Source organism: Colobus angolensis, unplaced genomic scaffold (assembly GCF_000951035.1).
Source record: "Colobus angolensis palliatus isolate OR3802 unplaced genomic scaffold, Cang.pa_1.0 Scaffold117, whole genome shotgun sequence".
In the NCBI taxonomy this organism is placed as follows: domain Eukaryota; kingdom Metazoa; phylum Chordata; class Mammalia; order Primates; family Cercopithecidae; genus Colobus; species Colobus angolensis.
The window spans coordinates 2,423,151-2,439,320 of NW_012112808.1; the positions used below are offsets into that span (position 1 = coordinate 2,423,151).

The window sequence follows — 16,170 nt, forward strand, 5'->3', positions numbered from 1 at the left end:
GCTATTATAAGAAAAAAGAAAGTTTTAGAAAGTTGCTAATATACAGCCTTCATTGTACCTGACCAGTTATTTTTCATATAATTATATATGATAGCACAAATTCAACCAACATAATCTGTTCAAGACAAAATATTTTATAGCATAGGTATGTTAGACTGCCATATGCAAGTTAAGTGAAAATTGACCCTTTTTTGCAGCATATATCACACAGAGAAGTAAAGGGCAAGAAACTTAGCCAGACTTCCTTACACAGTGCATGTTACTTAAGTCAAGGGAGAAAAGTGGACTGGAGTTGCAGTTTGTATTATATTTTGGGAAATGCCGAGCAAGGAGAGACTTGTTACCAGGACCACTGAGTGAATTTTGTTTACTGCAGTTAAACATTTCATCTAGCAAATCATGTGAGAAGGGATGAGTATAAATGCACCTGTTTATGTAGGTAATTTTTCTGTTTCATGCCTCTGATTCATCTCTCTGCCTGGCTTTATGGGCAGTCATGCTACATTGCTTACAATTAATTTCAGTGCTGCATATTAGCCATAAAGAGATATTTCACAAATTGACCTGATGCATATTTTTTTTTTCCTCTGTGGTTTTCTTGAAAGATGAGAATGGTCCAGAGGAAAAGCAAAGTGTAGAAGAAATGGAAGGACAGAGCCAAGACGCAGGTAGGCTCGGATTGCTTTTGAGAAGTCGCCTAGGCCTTATCTGCAGAGGTGAACAATAACTTCACTCAATATTATTATCTGAAAATGCTTATAGCTTTCACCAGATGAATTCCAGTGTTCACTCAGGTCTCCCTCAGGAAGCCACCATCTCCGATAACTATAAGTTGACTGTGCTTTCAAACACAGTGGTACATTTTCACATATCCTTCACCAATTCCATGTTCTGCCCTATAACAGTTTCCCTGGCAAAATTCTAGGAGGGATGGGCGGAAGTTGGAAGTGCCAAGCCAGAGCTTGGCTGAGTTAGGGTAAGCTCAAATTTGTACATTTAGCTTGAGGGAAAAAATGAAATAAAAACTGATTAAAGGAAATGAAGAAGAGGCTTGCCCTGTACAGCGAGTAGAATGTTCTTTAGTGTATTGCATTAAATTTTGAAGAGCTATGCTTCAGGTTATTTCTCTGCATATTGTAGGAGATGGTGCGACGGGCCGGACTCCCCCACACACAGAGCTCTAAGTAAGATCTAAACCCTTCCTGACATCCCCTCTGTTCACTAAAGGACAGATGTGTCCATGGAAAGTTTACAGATTCCACACTGTAGATTATAAATTGAACATTTTTAAATAAAATAGCACTTAAGACTCAAAAGGGATTGAAGTCACCTGTGATTTATTATCTCTTCCTATCCATTTTCATACTCAGCCACGCTCTCCTTTAAAAGAAAGATAGGCACAATCATTCACTTACCAACATAACCAACAAAAAAATAAAAATAAAAATCCCCGTGCCCTTTAGTTTCCCAGTTATTCTCCCAATTGTAATGAGGCCCATGAAGGGCCACTTTTGAAACAGTGAGCCCTACCGTTTGCCAAGCACATCCTAGGCCATATGCTGAACTCTTGGAATTAAACCGGGTAGTGTGATAAGTATTTTTCGCTGTAAAATTCGTGCATTAACCTTGGAGATGTTGCTAGGGTTCTGGAAGCTTTTATTATTAACCTGGAAGACGAATTGAAGAAGGCCAATCAGAGAAAGCACTGAAGCAAAGCAGCAAGGACTTTGTGTACCTGCACCTGGGTCGGCCGGCGTCCTTTGCTGCAACATAGTCCTTGCAATGAAATAAATTTCTGATGCAGAAAACTGTTGTTACCCAACCCTCCCCCACCCCCAACCCACACATTACGCTCCATAGCAGATGAGTGAAAAGCTGTCACTGTTTTTATTGTTTGGGGCTGACAACTATTAGTCAACTAACTGCCGACAGCTGAGGTCATTCTGTGACTGTTGAGGTTACACAGGTTTTATTCACTCACTACTCTGTCCCAAATTGTTTTTTTTGTTTTTTTTTTTTTTGAGACGGAGTCTCGCTCTGTCACCCAGGCTGGGGTGCAGTGGTGCAATCTTGGCTCACTGCAACCTCCACCTCCCGGGTTCAAGCCATTCTCCTGCCTCAGCCTCCCAAGTAGCTGGGACTACAGGCACCCACCACCATGCCCAGATAATTTTTTTATTTTTAGTAGAGACAGGGTTTCACTATGTTGGCCAGGCTGGTCTTGAATTCCTGACCTCAAGTGATCTGCCCGCCTAAGCCTCCCAAAGTGCTGGGATGATGGGCGTGAGCCACCACACCCAGCCCCGAACTGTCCTTATTGACAAAGATTGTTTCCCATCCCTGTACATACATGCACACACGCACACGCACACACACATGTATGCATGCACTCACATTTGCCTGTGTTTGATTTATTCATCCTTTTCCCTTTAACCAATTGAGAATAAGTAGTTTGTAGATTTGAGATCCTTTTGCCTACGAGAAGGGAGTGGTGGAATGTAAGCGCTCTTCTCCAGCCCTTGAATCTGACAGCGTTGTCACAACAATAGGGGCACTTCTCAATGTGAAGAGGAGTGCTAAATGCATCACTGAGTGACTCACCTTGCTCTTCCAAGTGAGCTTGCCGGCTGGCACAGAGGCCAATGGCGGAGTCCACCTATAATCCTGGCCAGCATCAACATACATTGTTACGTTCACACTGCTCATGTCATATCCTCCCTAATCAGAGTTCAGATAAATCGAAGATGTGGTTATGGGTCGTTAAAGCTCTTTTGACCTGCTGGTATTTTTCCAAAATAAAAGTATCTTATTTTCATTCAATCTAATTTCCAGCTTCAGTTTTGATTATATAGCTCTGCAGGCCTCTTACACGTCATGAAAAAACACAATCTTAAAACAGGGCAATCCAGCAATTTTGACTGTTGTCATGACCAAATCAGATCAAAGTTGTAGATAATATTCTTTCATAAAATTTAACAAGTACATATCAAGGGTTCATTGTGTCATAGGCACCGTTCCAGGCACTGAATAAACAAACAATCAATAAAAACAACATCCCTGTTTCTTTGAAATTTATATTCTGGTGGGGGTTCCAAACAATAAACAAATAAAAATGATAAAAACATCAATAGTGATAAATGTCTTGCTGAGAAATAAGGAAACATAGAGGGAATGCCCAGAAGGCAACTTTCCAGTGTCTGGGTTTGGGACGGACTCTCTGAGAAAGTGATAGTTAAAATGAGATCTAAATGATGAGATAGTGACAGAGAATTATGTTCCAAAGGACACCTGACCTGAAAGTAATAGTGTATGCATCATGGACAAAAGATAGGCTAGAAAATAAGTGATTTGTGATTTGCTTCCAAGTGTGTGTTAGTTTTCATGCATATATGAGTTATCTTTAGTTCCCTGACCCTGCTACTACATAAAAAACTATATGTGTGTGTGTGCATATGTACTATATAGTTTATATGTATAAATATACCGTATATGTATAAATATACTATATGTAAACTATAGAGTCCATGTAGTATATATACACATATGTAATGTGTGTGTGTGTGTGTGTGTGTGTGTGTGTATATATATATATAGCTTTTCATGTACTATCAGGGAACATATATACATAACTATGTAGATAAGTATATATCACTATTATATATAAGTATATAACTATACATATTTTCTGCTACTACATGAAAAACTATATACATACTATATATGTATATGTATATGATATATACTCTATAGTTTATATATAGTGTATTTATACATGTAAACTATATATACTATATGTATATAACTATATGTAACTATTATATATAACTGTATAACTATACATATTCCCTGCTACTACATGAAAAACTATATATACACTCTATATATGTATACTATATATACGCTATAGTTTACATATATTTGTACATATAAACTATATATATAGTGTGTATATATATATACACACATGCGCACTCTATACTTTTTTCTATAGTAACAGGGTTATGGAACTAAAGATAACTCATGTATGCATAAAAACTAACACATTTGGAATCAAATCACAGATCACATCTTTTCTAGCCCATCTTTTGTCCAAAATATGTGTGTGTGTATGTGTGTATGTGTGTGTGTGTATATATGTATATTCCTTTTCCAGTTATCAGGTATTAAACATTGCAAATGATTTTAGCAATCCTGCCTGTCTAGATTTACTATCTGAATGGGAGGGAGTAGACTAGTTAGCTCTTATCCTGGAGGCCAAACATGACTAGAGTCACTAGGGGCTGATGACACTGAGAAGAGAGGTCTACTCTAATGCAGTTAATTGGTGCTGTGAGGGGAACAGAGAGTTCCATGTCCTTAGTCCCCGTTTTCCCCTTCTGTTCTCGGGTGACATGAAAGTTCCTGGTGGCTGCTGGTGCCCTGTGCCAAATGCTCCCCTTCTTCCTGACCTCTGTGCTGACAGCCATCAGAGCTGCTCCCCGCAGTTTGACAGCCTGGCATAACGGAGCAGAAGTGCTGTGCTAAGAAAAAAACAAACTTTACAAACACACACATAAAAGCACTTTGTAAGAACTTGCAAGGATATGCTTTCTTTCACAATCTGTTACCAAGAAAAATAATATACCATCCTTTGAGGAATGAGGAAGAAACAAAATGCCAAAGGATACTACTAGCAACAAGTAGCATTCTTCACCAAAAAATAGATTGTAGCCCACTGGTCTCTGACTTAACTGAAGGTTCCTGTTTCACTAACTATAAAAGATATTCCCAAACCACTAGCCCCTTCAAAGAGCATTCAGTGTATTTAAGTGTGCTACAGGCTCATGCTTTCTCTGGTGGAGAGTGGAGGGGGGTGCAGGGCAGGAAAGCCACAGCCTGACTTCTGGAAGGATGAACTCTGAGGCAGTGTTTCTTTTTCTGCTTTATAGATGGTGTCAACACTGTCACGGTGCCTGACCCCACTTCAGAAGAGGCAGTGGAAGACTGTAAAGATGAAGGTATGAGGCCACTAACTACATCTAATAATTGCAGACTCTTAGACTATTTGGGCTTGTTTATATGGAAAAACGAGGCAGCAAGTCAAATGTAACTAGGTTTTCTTAAGTGTCTCTGTTTCCAATACAATCGACTATCCCACCTACTCTCTTTTATTGCATATCTAGCCTTTATAGAAAAAAATATATATTATATATATATTATATATATATATTATATATATATATAACATTTACATTTGTTCCTTTGGAAAATAACTATTTATGAAATGAGAGAATGACCAGAGAAATTATGTTTAGAGATGTTTATTTAAAACACCAGAATTAGTCAGTTCTGCTCTTTATAGCCACTCATCAGGAAAAGGTTTGAAAGAGTGGCATTTGAGAACCACCAACCAGGGAGCACCATTTTTCAAAAAAGAAAGAAATGTTTGAAAGGCATCCTTAGAAACAAATCTTTGGCAAGAGCATCATTCCCCATTCTGTCGACAGTTACTCTGAGAAAATGTTGCTGACCCAAGTATTTCCAGAAAAAGTAAAAAAAAAAAAAAAATTTACTCTTTAGAAGTCAATTTGAGGAAGGAAGAAGTAGTGGAGACATTGATGTGGGGATGCTAGAATTAAAAAATACATATCTAAAGGAAAACAAAATAGTCCTTTTTTCTCTCTCTCTCCTGGTTCATTGGCAAGTCTCCAGATGAAAAGGTAATATAGGCATACCTTACTTTCTTGCACTTAATTTTACTGTGCTTTGAAAATACTGCATTTTTTACAAATGGAAGTTTTGTGGGAACCCTGCATCAAGCAAGTCTGTCGGCACCATTTTCCCTACAGCATGTCCTCATTTCATGTCTCTGTGTCATGCTTTGATAATTCTCACAATATTTCAAACCTTTTTACTATTATTCTATCTGTAATGGTGATCTGTGATCAGTGATTACTATTATAATTGTTTTGGGGTGGTATGTACTATGCCCATAAAAGATAGTGGACTGACTTAGTAAATGTGGTTCTGACTATTCCACTGACCCACTATTCCCCTGTGTGTCTCCATTTTCTCAGGTGTCCCTATCCCCTAAAACACAACAATATTGGAATTAGGCCAATTAGTAGACCTACAATAGCCTCAATGTGTTCACGTGATAGGAAGAGTTGCATACTAAATCATACTTTAAATCAAAAGCTAGCTATGTTTAAGTTTAGTGAGGAAGGTATGTTGAAATCTGAGATAGGCTGAAATCTAGGCCTCTTGTGCCTAGTTGTGAATTCAAAGGAAAAGTTCTTGAAGGAAATTAAAATTGCTACTCCAGTGGACACATGAATAATAAGAAACTGAAACAGCCTTATTGCTGATAAGGAGAACGTTTTAATGGTCTGGATGGAAGATCAAGCCAGCCATAACATTCCCTTAAGCCAGAGCCTAGTCCAGAGCAAGGTACTAGATTTCTTCAATTCTACTGATGCTGAGAGAAGTGAGAAAGCTGCAAAAGGAAAGTTGGACCTTAGCAGAGGCTGATTCATGAGGTTTAAGGAAACAAGCTGTTTCCATTACATTAATGTGCAAGGTAAAGCAGCAAGTACTGATGTAAAAGCTGCAGCAAGTTATCCAGAAGATCTAGCTAAGATCACTGATGAAGGTGGCTACACTAAGCAACAGATTTTCAATGTAGACAAAACAGCCTTCTGTTGGAAGATGAGGACATTTAGCATTTTCGTAGCTAGAAGGGAGAAGTCAATGCCTGACTTCAAAGGACAAGCTGGCTCTCTTGTTAGGGGCTAATGCAGCTGGTGACTTTAAGTTGAAGACACTGCTCATTTACTATTCCAAGAATCCTAGTGCTCTTAAGAATTAGTCGAAGGCTACCCTACCTGTGCTCTGTCAATGGCACAACAAAGCCTGTATTATAGCACGTCTGTTTATAGCATTGTTTACTGAATATTTTAAGCCCATTGTTGAGACCTACTCAGAAAAAAAATGATTCTTTTCAAAATATTACTGCTTATTGACAATGCACCTGGTCTTCCAAGAGTTCTGATGGAGATGTGCAAGGAATGTAATGTTGTCTTCATGCCTGCTAACACATCTATTCTGCAGACAATGGATCAGGGAGTAATTTTGACTTTCAAGTCTTTCTATTTAAGAAATATGTTTTCTAACACTGTAACTGCCATAGATAGTGATGTCATCCTCTGATGAATCTGGGCAAAATAAACTGACAATATGGAAAGGATTGACTATTCTAGATTAAGAATATTCATGAAAGAAGGTCAAAATATCAACATTAGCAAGGGTTTGAAATAAGGTAATTCCAACCCTCATGGATGACTTTGAGGGGTTCAAGACTTCAGTGGAGGAAGTAACTAAAGTTGTGGTAGAAATGTCAAGAGAACTAGAAGTGGAGACTGAAGATGTGACTGAACTACAATCTCATGAGAAACTTAAACAAATGAGAAGTTGCATCTTATTTATTAAAAAAAGAGAGTGGCTTCTTGAGATGGAAGCAGGTTGGAGAGTATTGAGTTCAATTTTTTGTTTGTTTGTTTTTGAGATAGAGTTTCGCTGTTGTTGCCCAAGCTGGAGTGCAATGGTGCGATCTTGGCTCACTGCAACCTCTTCCTCCCAGGTACAAGCAATTCTCCTGTTTCAGCCTCACAAATAGCTCAGATTACAGGCATGCACCACCACATCCAGCTTTTTTTTGTTTTGTTTTGTTTTTGTTTGTTTGTTTTTTGTATTTTTAGAGATGGGCTTTCACCTTGTTATTCAGGCTGGTCACTAACTCCTGACCTCAGGTGATCCACCGGCCTCGGCCTCCCAAAGTGCTGGGATTACAGGCAAGCACCACTGTGCCTGGCCTTACTCAGTTCAATTTTAAGAGAATTCCTACTGTGCGTAAAATGCTATCAAACAGCATTGCATGCCACAGAGAAATCTTTTGTGAAAGGAAGAGACAATTATTGTGGCAAGTTTCATCATTGTCTTATTTTAAGAAATTATCATAGCTAGCCAGGCGCAGTGGCTCACACCTGTAATTCCAGCACTTTGGGAGGCTGAAGCGGGTGGATCATGAGGTCAGGAGATTGAGATCATCCTGACTAACATGGTGAAACCCCGTCTCTACTAAAAATACAAAAAATTAGCCGGGCATGGTGGCGGGCACCTGTAGTCCCAGCTGCTCAGGAGGCTGAGGCAGGAGAACGGTGTGAACCCAGGAGGCGGAGCTTGCAGTGAGCCAAGATCATGCCACTGCACTCCAGCCTGGGCAACACAGCGAGACTCCATCTCAAAAAAAAGAAAGAAATTACCATAAGTACCTCAACCTTGAGCAACCAAGTGGTGGCCATCAACATTGAGTGGCCAGTAGTGACCGTCAACATTGAGGCAAGACCCTCCACCAGGATAAAGATTACAAGTTGCTGAAGGCTCAGATGATGATTGGCATATTTTAGTGATAAAGTATTTTTCAGTTAGAGCACGTTAACTGTTTTTTAAGACATAGTATATCTAAAAATATAACTGATGTCAAATACCCACATAGGCTCTGATGGGAAACTCTAGTTCATCTCAGAGAGATAAATAAATCTGATCAAATGCGATCAGAGTGAAAAGACAGAAAGTGGTGTTCATCTTAAGCAAAAATTTTGGTCATACCAATCATTTAGTCTGTGCTAAAATTTTTAAAGTGTCATGAAGTTGAGTGACAGAGTTTAAGAAACATGAAAGAGAGATAAATTAATTTGAATGTGACCGTGTTTCAGGGTGGGATTTTTCCCATTGAGTTGTTTAGTTTGGAGATATCGCACCTTCACAGAAGCACACTGTTTGTGATGTTTCTTGATGCTTTTAGGAACTCACACCATTAATTGCTTATGCCAGGATTTATTTTTTGGAATACTTTTAGGATTTTTTTAACATAAAACTTTTAATGATGGTAACTCCATGAAGAAGTTCTGTTATGTATCACAAATGCAGTTCCTATGTAAGACTAAATGTGAAGTTTTATGAGTATTACTGAAATAAGCCATTAATATCAATTAACCTATTTACTTAGGGAAAATAGAAATGTTTTAAAATCCACACTAGTACACAGTCTTCTTTCAATTAAAAACAGAATCCCTAGGGTATGATTTTTGCCTTTTTCTTCTGAAATAGCACGTACAGAAAACCACTGTTTTTCATTGATTATCAGTTCAAAGCTTAGACCGGCTTAGAACAAGTGTTTAATGCTGTTGGAACTATTGTCTTGACTGATAGATACCTAGCTTAGAATAAAAAAAAAATCAATTGAAATCCTTCAAGATTGAGGTCAAGATAAGGTCAAAAGGCAGTCATATGTGTTGAGGATTCATTTCAAACATTCTCCATTATTAGCTTTCATGCAGAAATATCTCTTCTCTGTGACATCTGGGCTATTTTAGAGCTCTGCAGTTATAAGATTGCTTATAGAAATGCTCATTACACTCTCCACTTTAAGTGGCAGAACATTTTTGCTGATCAAATGTCCTGAAGAAGCCCTTGCTCTCTTGAGTTTGTTTTCAGACTTTGATCCTGACCAAGCATCTTCTTGGGCTTTAGAATCACTGATATTATGGACAGGTCTTTTTTTCTCTTTCTAATATAACTCCCAAGAATTTTGAGACTCATTTGGTTATTTCCAGCTTTGCTTGTTAGTGGGCTGGCTTTACATTTGTTATAACCTTGGTTTCCACAGGAAATTAGCATCTTCTAGGGTGCAAGGATTGAAAACAAATAAATAAAAAATAAGATGGCTAATGTCACTTTGGAGACCAGATATTTAAAAAATTCTAACAGTCATGTGAAAGTTGAAGAATTTCAAAAGGAAGTATTGTAACCCAGGTGTCCTCTATGCCAGCAGTTTTGTTTTAATGTTCGAGACATATTTTCCACTGGGAACCAGGAACCCATGCTTGCTGCCTGCTTACCCCCATGTACTTGCTAACTGTGCCAGCTGCCAACAGAAGGAGATGCAACCGACTGGCTCATGGATCAGGAGCTAGATTGTGAGCTACACACTGATGACACCTGTTCCCAATGAGTCATTTACAGCCATAGGGTGGGCAGGAGTTGAGCTGGGAGCATGAGATATTAGCAGGAAGAATGCTGATGAATAATTCATCCGGAATGCATGCCAAGGATTTGGCAACCAGGATTGAATTGAAAGTAACTCCAAGGTAAAGCTGGCCTGGGAAAAGATTTGTGGGTCGGTAGGCGTTCTGAGGGTTATTTCTGAAATAGGATGTGTACTAATCTATTGAGGACTTCTTTCTCTACTGGTTAAAAATACTCTGTTGATTTAATGGTAGTTTGCACTTTAAATCCTTAAAAACAAATTTAGGAGTACAAGTATTAAGGCTATTTAAGTTAACAAATATACAAGCAATCATATTAAAGGGGCATATAAACACAGAAGTAAAATTCATAGGAATGTCAAGTACTCCAGATGAAACTTTTATGAAGTTGTTATTATAGCTATTTAAGATATAGTCAATCTCCTTAAGATAAAGAATATGCTCTGTTCTAGTTTTTTCAACACTTCTAATAGCTTATTTTCACCCAGAGCCAAGGTCAAGGCAGCTTTCTGGGGGAAAATAAAATGCTGTTTAAACTCATCTTAATTCACCTGCCTTATTATTTAATCAGTACCTAATTTAAATTTGAAGGTCAACTAGGCCACATCATATGCTCATTAATATTAACAACAAAATCAATTAATACTCAGGTGCATACCTGAGCTTGTATTCCTTTGGAACACCGTGTAAGTCATACAATTGCTGTTTTTGGTATTTTTGAAATGGGATGTCACCTGGCAAAGGATTTCTTAACCCTTAATCTAGTTTCAAACCTCCTAGAAGTCAAAATTACTGTAGGAAAAGGGGAAAGCTAGCGCCAAGAGTCAGCCTTGCCAAAGTGAACGAAAGAGAAAGATTACATACTAGGAAGAGGATTCAGGAATGTGCAAGAGATGAGAGCACAAATTATTCCAACCACTGAGCACTGTAGGCCTGGCCAGTGGTGTGGACTCAAAATTGTTCTGAAAAATGGCATTGTTTCTGTTCTTTGCCTGAACTGTTGAGGAGAAACAAAACCAAGGCCGCCAATGAAATTCCTCTCGAGACTCTCCAGGCTAATTTTTCTTTGTCCTATTCCCATTCTTGGTGTTCACCATCCCCCACCAAGCGTCCTCACCCTCTCACTCATCAGAGCGAGGACAAGGTTGTCCTCTGCCCTGGATCTGCATTGATAGAGGGTCTGAATATGCTTGAGCATCCCTGAGTTATCCCTCTTGGATATTAGGAGCCTTAAGTGTAGAATGAAAGTGGCCGTCCTCTGCTAGTATACTGAAGGGGAAAGAAGTAAGATGCATTGAGTGTCTCCTGTACACAATGCTTTACATTTATAACAATGTAGTCTTCATTTCTCAAAAGGGTAACCTGAGACTCAGAGAAAGAGAGAGGAAGAAGGTGTGTGTGTGGGAAGTGAGGATAGGAGAATGATTTTATTACTGTTAACTGCCATAGCTAATACCTACTTAAGCTTATGCAATCTCTTTAAAAGGTAGTATTTATCATATTTTTAATATAAAATTATTTTTGCTTAAAAGAATAATATATCTTTATCGTAAAATATTTTGTAATGCAAAAAAATAAGAATGAAAGCATAGCCATTTCCATTTAAGGATTAAATTGTAGGAAAATAAGTCTTTATTCTATTTCTTCATTTAACAATAACACTGTGAATATTTACCCATGTCTTTAAAAGTTCTTCAAAGGCATGAATTTTATTGATGTCGTAATATTTTATCATCTGGTTGTCTCACAGTTTACATAGCCAGTGCCCTACTGTTAGACAACTTAGTTATTTACAGTTTTCTTCCTAGTATAAATAATAGAGAAATGCAGTGCCTACATTTTGGATAAATCTTTGTGTGTATCTATGATCAGTTCCTCAGGACAAATTCCTGGATTTTATTGATTTATGAGGGAAAAGGTTAAAATATTTTTATTATTTACACATGTTTTCTTATTTTAAAAGTACTGTGTGTTTATTACACACAAAAAAATAAGCAAAAGAAGAAAGCAAAAATATCACTCATAACCCCAGTACCCAGAAATAAGCATATGTAATATGCTGATGTATAAACTCTTAGTGTTTTTCTAGTTAACCTCATACATACATGGAGGGTTTTTTCTTTTTTAGGGTATTCTGCAATGCATACAAATCTGAACCTGTCTTTCGAATATAACAGTACATTAAAAATTCTTCCTGCATCTTTTGACAGTCTATCATCATTTAATTGTGTATTCCAGTAAATAAATGTTTACAATTCTTATCCAGTCTCAATTTTGAATTGTTTCTGTGGTTTCAGTTTTAAATTCCATACTGACCAGAAACATCCCTTTAACCTTGTAAAATGATCATGATCATTTTGGTCAGAAAATTTTAGTAAATGTGAATGCATGCAAATTTGTGTGTTTTCTACAACGAATAGTTTTTTTATTTTTCTGATTGTTTAATTAATATATTTATTGCAGAAAATACAAATAATGGAAGAGAGTAAAAAATATTACATGTAATCACAGCACTCAGAGATAACTACCATTCTCATTTTGCAGACTATCATGCATCTCTTTCTGAATATATGAACATACGAAGCTTTATGTAAAATGTATGATTTTAATGCAATTTTTCTCTTTTTGTTGCTTATGTACTCCTCACCATTCAATCACTCAGAGAGTAAAATACACAGACTAAGAGTCTGGTCTCTTCTTCCAACTACCTGGGCCCAGATTCCAATCCTACCCTGACCAAGCTGTGTGACCTCTGGCAAATTATTTAGTCTTCCTACTCCTCAACTTGAGTTTCCTCATACGTAAAATAAGAACAATAATAGCACCTACCTCAAAAATATTCAGCACTAAAGTGATTCAGTCCATTTAAAGACTTTCAAGGTGTGCATGGTACACAGTAGGAGGCTCAATTTTTTTAGTCATTATTAAATATATATATATGTTTATTTTACAAATATTGTGTTATATTCCACATACCTTGCTAAATCTTGCTCTGCTACAGGCAGCCAAACTTGGTGGAAATCTCTGCCAGTCATTTTGCAAAGATCTAATCAATCCATTTTAAAGCTCACATGATATTCCATAGTTTGGCTGTACCATAATTTATTCAACCATTCTCCTATGATAAGCAAGCACTTTCTTTCCACTCTATTGCCACATAGACTATGCTGCAATAGACATCTTTGCACACATAGCCTTATATGCTGATGCTCTTATTTGTATGGAAAGATTCCAGGAATGTGAGTTCTGTTTTAAGGGGTATGTGTTTTTCGTAGATGTTGCCAAATTGCTTTCCCAACAGGCTATATCAGTTCATATTTCTGTCAGCAACTGTTATTTTTGTTCTTTCTGATTTTCCACAGTTCAATGAGTGTGATCTCTCATTATCGCTTTTAAAAAGTCGCCAGTGTTATTATCCCAATTTTGCAGATAACTGAGGCTCAGAAAGTTTGAATAGCTCAATCAGTTTCCCAAAAGCTGGAACCAGAATTTGGAACCCAAATCTGTCTGAACCTAAAGCCCATGCATTTTCTATCCACCATGCTGCCTCCCACATCATGAATTTGGAGCACAGGACTTTCTTTGCCTGAGTAGGTAGGATACAGGTGTGTCCAGAGAATGCAGAGGGTGTCATGGGAACCCTGGGAACTGTGCAAGGTGAGGAGGGATTGGAACCACGGCAACAGGGAGGGCAGTTTGGAGCTAGCTGCTTGGTCCACATCATGACCTTGACCCTAAGCTAGGGACTACAGTGAAATGAGTACACAGAAACCTCCAATGATGCCCCCGACTACATGTAAAACCCAAACCACTTTGTATGATATTCCTGGTCCTTTTGTGCTTCCTTAGACCCTGCATGTACCTTACTCTATAGCCCGACTCAGTTATTTGTCCTTTCCCAAGTGCCACTGGTCTGAAGCATTCTGCCCTCACGCTGTCACATCCATTTTGTTCTTTATTCTGTACATGAAAATCCTGACCATTTTTCACAGTCAATCTCAATATCTTTCTTACCCTAACTAGAACCTTTACTCCATCCTTGCCCCGCTCCCATCCTTCCTTCTTCCATCACAAATTATCTGAGCAAACATTACAATGACAGAAATTATAATAGATAATACAGGTGAGGGCGGTGGTGCATGCATATTTTCACTTTTCTTGATTTCTCCCATCTTCATTACAATTCACCCCATAGAGTAGTAAACTATCCTGCTTCTCATAAATTTGTTTGTAAACCTTAAATATTATCATGGACCTTGTATCAATATTAGTTACATACATATCTAGCTCACTAGAATGTGGATCTCCTAAGAGCAGGTACAAAATCTCATTCATTTTTATGTTCTCTACAAAGCTCAACACAGTGGCTTGCACCTGGTAGGTCCTCATATTTATTTAATCAAAAGGAATAAAATGGTGTGTACATAACAGTGTCTGTGATGCTGTTGATGATTTAACAGTTTCTTGGAGAATTTAATTGAGAGTCATGCAAAAAATTAGAGACTTCACATGACTCTAGAAAGTGTGAATGAGAAATTATCTGAAATTTTTTCCACAAGAATTAACTAGAGAATTGGAGATAGAACCTATCATAGAAAATGGGCCACTTTTAATTCTAACATTATAGCCACTTTCCCAAATTTGTTTTTTTAATATTATTAAGGCTTCCTAATAAAAGAAATTCCTTTTCAGAATTCTCTTGTTTCAGAAGTAAATTTTCCCAAAAATGTCACACTGCAGAAATACAAAAGGTAAATTCAAGCCCAAGACTTTTCCTATTTGTTCACTTTCAGACTTGGATATTCTTCCCCTCTAAGAGAATATAATAAACTTCTTTTAAAGCAGTACATATTTATCTACTGTTTAATGTAGTTTAAAATATTCCTAAGTGGCAATTGGAAGGTAAGTGGTAGTTCCCTTCCAAATACACTTTAATGTGCATATATTATTTTTCCTTACTGATTAAGTATAGCTGTAATAATATGTTTGTAACAGCCAATTCTGTTACATGATCTCTTGGGACATATTTCTAAAGATCTTGTGGATAAGACTTGAAAACAAAATCTAGACTAGGACATGGAGATTATTTGAATGGGTTTACAATCCCTTTGTCCAACATAGTATTTTGGACCTAAATTTATGTCCAAATAGGTTCAAATTTATATGAGCATCCTTGTGATCATTTTCAAATGTAGTGGCCTTATTTTTGAATTCCTTGGGCCAAGCCATGAAGCCTTTATCAGTCTCAACTTATTTCAAATTCACATCACCACTGCTGTGTGGCCTTAGGTAATGTTTTTAGCTTGTGCCTCAGTTTTCTCATGTGTAAAAAAGGGAACCATAATAGTATTTATATCATGGGGTTGCAAAAACTGAAAGAGTTAATATACTTCAAGTGCTTACAGCAGCTTCTCAAACATAGTAAACTTTCAACAAGAGTTGGCAGCATTATTGTTTTTTACAATTATTGTTATTAAATTTATTTGCTGGCTTTAAAACCCTAACTACCCCAGGTGGGACAGTCATATGTCATTGAATCATCACCAAATCAAGAAATCTATTGATATGCTAATGCAGGTTAGAGAGGTTCAATAACAGGTAACATTCAAAATATTTAACAACAGATGTTGCCCAGCCCCTGACCATCAAGATGAGCATTCTCCAGTACACCATAGGGCGTGCACCAGTTGAATATTGAAAAGTAACCGGAGTAAACTATGCTGGCAGAAACACCTGAGGAATCTCTACTTAGCCCCACTCACCAACGGAGATTTGGTAACCGAGTCTCTTTGCTTGAATACCAGACATTCCGTTAGTGCCTTTCACAGATTTTTCTGCCTGCTTTGTGTTTTATTCTCTTGTAGATAAGACCTAGAATGGAAGGTCCCTAGTACATATTTTGGAATGCTGTTGTGGGCATCACCTAATAGAAGTAATCATATATCTTCAAAACCAGCACAGTTTTTGAGTGATTCGCAGGGAGCTGTTAATAATTATACCAGAATTGGCTGGGCGCGGTGGCTCACGCCTGTAATCCCAGCACTTTGGGAGGCCAAGACGGGCGGATCACGAGGTCAGGAGCTCA

General features: G+C 37.7%; 1 protein-coding gene across 4 annotated transcripts in view; it reads left to right on the forward strand.

Moving 5' to 3' along the window:
* The window catches only part of MACROD2 (MACRO domain containing 2), a 2,135,582-nt gene that overhangs the window by 2,005,180 nt on the left and 114,232 nt on the right, over positions 1–16,170 (forward strand). For all 4 annotated transcript variants that reach the window (XM_011962618.1, XM_011962604.1, XM_011962612.1 and 1 more), the window contains 2 exons: positions 606–668; positions 4,929–4,997. In XM_011962618.1, the coding sequence (XP_011818008.1) occupies positions 606–668; positions 4,929–4,997 (132 nt within the window). The remainder of the gene's footprint in view (positions 1–605; positions 669–4,928; positions 4,998–16,170) is intronic.